At 40.6% G+C, this 5196-nt stretch overlaps 1 protein-coding gene across 1 annotated transcript; it reads left to right on the top strand.

Annotated features, from left to right (window-relative positions):
- Positions 1 to 648: 648 nt before the first annotated feature.
- On the top strand, positions 649 to 3093 carry dmbx2 (diencephalon/mesencephalon homeobox 2). The gene is made up of 3 exons (XM_008284775.1): positions 649 to 832; positions 1633 to 1808; positions 2509 to 3093. Exons 1-3 carry the CDS (start codon positions 649 to 651, stop codon positions 2989 to 2991), a joined length of 843 nt encoding a protein of 280 aa, XP_008282997.1. The 3' UTR covers positions 2992 to 3093.
- Positions 3094 to 5196: the final 2103 nt, after the last annotated feature.

The following is a 5196-nucleotide window of genomic DNA, read 5'->3' as shown; positions in this document are numbered from 1 at the left end:
ATTTTCCAATTTATATTTTAAATCCATATTCTCTTACTAACAGAATTTTCCCATTTTACTCTTAGAAATGTAACTCATAGTAAATATTCATGCTCTTAAACAGTATTTGGTGGAAACTGGCAGATTGATCACTTTGTGCAGATTGATTTGTTTCGTCAGATTGGCTGAAAACTGAAAACAGGCAGTAATAAAGAGTTCAGGGAGCACTGAAACCTAATGTTAAACCTAATTCCCAGTAGGGGACTTGAGGGGCGATGAGGAGGGGGGATCCCACCCTCCTGATAACCTGCCACCCCCCATGTACACAGTTGTGTGGTTGCTGTTGTCGGAGCTCCCGCTGAGCCATCTCACACAAAACAAAGCACTTTCTGGTCATTCCTGTGAGAATAATTCTATCTCTGATGTGTGTTTTTGTTGGTTTATCAAATTTCCAAGTGATCTAATGACCAAATAATAATATGGTAAAGTATTAATTCTTCAGTCATTTCCTTTGTGTCTCCATGACTAAAGTGAATTTGGAAGGTTTTAGAAGCAAATGGCATAAAGTGGAGATTTTCTGGTGGTTTACAGTTGATGTAGCATCATTTTCTCTGGTGATATCCACCCTAAAGTCAGTTAAAGAAATCTTCCTGTTCCCTCAGATTCATCATGAACTCCTTGAATTTCTGCGGGGCGTCCGGTGCTGGTGCTGGTGCTGGTGGAGGAGTGTATCCCCTCCACGGCGTTAACTCCATGCTGTTCGACCTGCGCCACCAGATGGCAGAGCAGTACCACGCTTACCCTGCAGCAGGCCCGGCGGTGCACACGCTGTCTGTGGCGGAGAGGCTGGCAGGTGGGTCATCATGGTCAAACCGCAGCACTCTGAGGCAGAGAGCAGCTTAGCTGAGATTTTAAATGGATTTTTTTTTTCTTTTTACACAGATTTATTCAGCTTTTACTCCACTACATTTATTTTGAAACTGTAGTGACTTTAAGGTTAACAGTACAAAATATAACTAACAAATAAGTTATGATTATTATTATTATTATTAAGGTATCAGATAAGTCTTTATTGATTCTCAGGGAACATCACAACCCAAACAGAAATAACTGTGACCCAGTGATGTCACAGCTGTGTGACTTTTGGTGCTAATACGTTTGCACTTTGAGTATCTCTGCAAGTTTACTCAAGTAAGAGATGTACAGATTCATGAGCACTGAATTGCTCAGCAGTATATAAATCAGTCAACCTGAGCTCAGTCCCAACCAGTGTTCAAATGCTACCAACACATCAGTGATAATAACCCAGTGATACCTTTTAAACATAACGCACATTTTGTTGATGATATGCCCGTATTTGTGCGAAAGTGAAATCATGAGAGCAGTTCTTGTAATGGAGTATTTTTACCAAGTGGGGCTGCTTTGACTTATTCCTCTAATACTACTTCCACTAATGCAAGGCTGTCTACACTGAATCTCTGCCTTCAATTTACACATTTACATCCAAACAAAGGAGGCAACTTTCAGCAAATAAAAAAGTCTAAATGTGTCCCTGACAAAAACAAACAAAGAAAATTTCAAATGACCGTGATGATCCTTATTAAGTTTGTTGAGATGCTGACGTGTTGTTGTCGTTCCTGTCCGTCCTGCCAGAGCTCATCCTGGAGGCTCGCTACGGCAACCAGCAGAAGCAGCGCCGCAGCCGGACTGCGTTCACGGTGTCGCAGCTGCAGGCTCTGGAGAAGGCCTTCCAGCAGACGCAGTACCCAGATGTGGGCATGAGGGAGAGGCTGGCGGTGTGCATCAACCTGCCGGAGGCTCGCATTCAGGTGAGAACGAGCTCCATCCATCACCTGACGAACACCTGAAAACAAACTGCGTGCCAGGTACAGTCGTCCTCAGAGTTATTCATACCCTCCCATTAAAGAAGGAAAAAAACAGCTGTTACTGAAATAAGCTAAAATTGACAAAAGTAATCATAAATAAAAATTTAATGAAAATTATGACGTTGCTTTTGAATTGTGGTTCAACAGAAATATTTAAAAGAAAAAACAAACAAAAAAAAAAACAGCATGATGGGACATGTAGACTAATATTTAGCTGAACAACCCTTTGAGCCAATCACTGCCATCAGGTGTTTCTGTAACTCTCAGTCAGACTTCTGCACCTGTTGGCAGGTGTTCTGGACCACTGCTCATCAGCAAAGGGCTCTCATTTGTCCAGGACAGTTTTTAATTTGTTTTTTTTGTGAAAATTATTCTTTTCAACCACAATTCAAAAGCAACATCTTGTTTCAATAAATCATAATTTAGCAAATTTTTATTTATTATTACTTTGTCCAGTCTCTCGTTATTTGAGTGACTGTTGTGAACTTTGCCTTTTCTTTAATGGAAGAAGATGAATACATTTGAGGACGACTGTAGATGTGAGTATGATAGATTTAAATGTGCATATATGCTCAAAACTCCTCTGTTTTAATTAATGACGCCTTTATATGAATGCATTTGCCTTCTGCTCCTCCTCGTCCAGGTGTGGTTCAAGAACAGGAGGGCAAAGTTTCGTAAAGGCCAGAGATGCTCTCCTCTCTCCAAAGACCACAGTCTGGAAGAAGCTCCGTATCACAGAAAGACAGGACAGGAGGAAGCGAGGACTGTCGACAAACAGGACGTCGTCACATCCCGCGCTGACGGCAGCATACCTCCTCTTCCTCTTCCTCCTCCCCCTCACGTGACCAAAAGCAGGGATTCGGACTTTGACGCCTCACGGTGCCCCCTCAGACTCCACTCTCCTCCGCTCTTCCCCTTCATGGCGGGGGAGCGTTACCCGCCTCGCCAGCCGCTCGTTGGAGTGCTGTCCACGGAGCTCGCCCTCCCTCCGGTGTTCTGGCCCATCATACAGCAGCACAGCTCCGCCTTGGGGGTTCCGCCGTCATCTGTCACCAAAAACTGTAGCCTCTCCATTCAGACTGCTTGCTCCGGTAAAGCAGTGCGCCACCCTCACCTGGGGCTGTAACCGATGTGGACGTATGAACCCGGCACATACACCTCTGCTCCTCCTGAAGGAAGAAACCTGACAACAGACAACAAACACAATATTACTCTGTGGGATCTATCTAAAAGAATGTCATTCACTTTCAGTTATTTAAAGTTAATCAGCCTTAATGACCATATACAGCTTGATTTTTCCTGTTGTTTCAGTGGCTTGAATAAGCTGGTCATCTCTCACAGTTTGGATCCAGACAGAAGGAAGTATAACTATCACACCTATTGTCTTCTGCAGCATTGTACAGACTGGCTGCACTGGCACGTATTAGTCATAGCAGACAATAACAGAAGTGGTAAAAGCATCTGAGAAAAGTTTCTTATTGTAACTGAGCACTGCAGCATAGAAATGTGAAATAAAACTATTTGCACCTCTTGCCTGTTTCTTTCTAAGTTGTGTGAGGCGTAGCAGCACTGAATGGATTTCACTAAAGCAAGCATCAAATGAAAAGAAGAAAATGTGGCACAATAAGGGGGCCGGGCAAGAGTGGAGCTGCTTTAATTATATGATCATAACATGTTTTTGTTTTTTGAAAAATTCTCAAAATTATAACTCCATAGATGACAGTGTTCAACTTTTATGATTACGTTTGATTTTAAATTTTGCATATGTCATAATATACGTCACATTTCTATATTAGAATAGAATAGAATATATATTCTAACATATATATAATAATATATTAATGTCAAACTTAAAACATTGTCACAAAAAAGTTCATATCAGCGTGTAAGCTTATAGATATTATCACATTATTATTATTATTACATTGAATTATGCAAAAAATCAATAGTTGGATGTTTGGAGACAGTTTGAGGTATAAAGTAATAACGACACCAACACAACAAACTGGACCCAAAATGTTTGTGAAGTTAACTGGGTTTCATTCTGGGCTGTGAATTGGCTGCAATGCACAATTTCTTTCATTGCTGATTCGTCTTTAAATTATTTTCTGGGATTAACGACATGGTGGTTAGCACTGTTGCCTCGCAGCTAGAAGGTCGCCGGTTCATGTCCCGGTGAGGACACCCGGGATCTTTCTGCGTGGAGTCTCCATGTTCTCCCCGTGCAGCGTGGGTTCTCTCCGGGTTCTCCAGCTTCCTCCCACAGTCCAGAAACATGTTGAGGTTAATTGGTGATTGTAAATTGTCCGTAGGTGTGAATGTGAGTGTGCTTGGTTGTCTGTCTCTAAGTGTAGCCCTGTGATAGACTGGTTACCTGTCCAGGTGAACCTGCCTTCATCCTGAGTCAGCTGGGATAGACTCCAGCCCCCCACGACCCTAGTGAGGATTAAGCGGTGTATAGATGATGGATGGATGTTTATTCTATAATACAGTCAAAACTGATCAGCCCTCCAGGATGGCATGTTCAAATGACTGGTTTGTATGATTAATGTTGGTAACGTTTGTGTGATTTCTGGGTGTGCACAGCTTCCGTTTGCTCAACAAACTGCTGAACTCATTTGGTATAAAGTCCATATGAGGATTTAAGTCGTGGGTTCTTCATCAACATACAGCATTAACAGCTGTTCAACACATTTTTAATCGCTGAAACATTCGACTGGTAGAGGAAAAACACATATGAGGGGTTCACATTAAATTTTGTGGTAAAATATAACCAAGTATTATTTCTCAGGTAAAGAAAATGAGGCACTTATACTTTAGTGTTTTATGTTATTTTTGACTTTTTCTACACAACATTTCAGAGGAAAATATTGTCCTTTTTACCCGTCTACTTTTATTTAACAGCTTTAGTTACTCTTTTTGAATTTCATAACCGATAATGTATAATAATGTATATAATACTGTAGGGTCTTAACCTTAATATTACAACTTTATAAATTCATACACGTCATCAATCGCATTTCTCACTAGGAAAGCACTTTGGCTCAGTGCAATAGTTCAATGGAGAGCAGAATGAAATATTAACAGATATGTGATATATAGCATAGACAGCATATACACATCATATACTGTATGTACATCACATACTTTAATATTGATCATCAATAATATATAATAATGTATGTAAGCTTGTAGGTTCTTAACTTAAATATTTAAGTTAGCCGGGCAAATCTGTCTGATCTATAATACTGCACACGTCCCACCTTAATATTTAATTTGCCAGCTTTCACTGACACTAAACCTTAATATTTAAACTTCATAAAATCATAAC

The sequence above is a fragment of the Stegastes partitus genome, unplaced genomic scaffold (genome assembly GCF_000690725.1).
Source record: "Stegastes partitus isolate 25-593 unplaced genomic scaffold, Stegastes_partitus-1.0.2 Scaffold371, whole genome shotgun sequence".
NCBI classification, from domain to species: Eukaryota; Metazoa; Chordata; class Actinopteri; family Pomacentridae; genus Stegastes; species Stegastes partitus.
This window is presented reverse-complemented; position numbering and strand designations above follow the sequence as displayed.

Bases quoted from the DNA above. Each gene is read 5' to 3' on its own strand.
- dmbx2 (XM_008284775.1), top strand. From the start codon at position 649: ATGAACTCCTTGAATTTCTGCGGGGCGTCCGGTGCTGGTGCTGGTGCT. The intron at 833-1,632 runs GTGGGTCATCAT...CCGTCCTGCCAG, and splicing joins TGTGGCGGAGAGGCTGGCAG to AGCTCATCCTGGAGGCTCGC. The intron at 1,809-2,508 runs GTGAGAACGAGC...CTCCTCGTCCAG, and splicing joins TGCCGGAGGCTCGCATTCAG to GTGTGGTTCAAGAACAGGAG.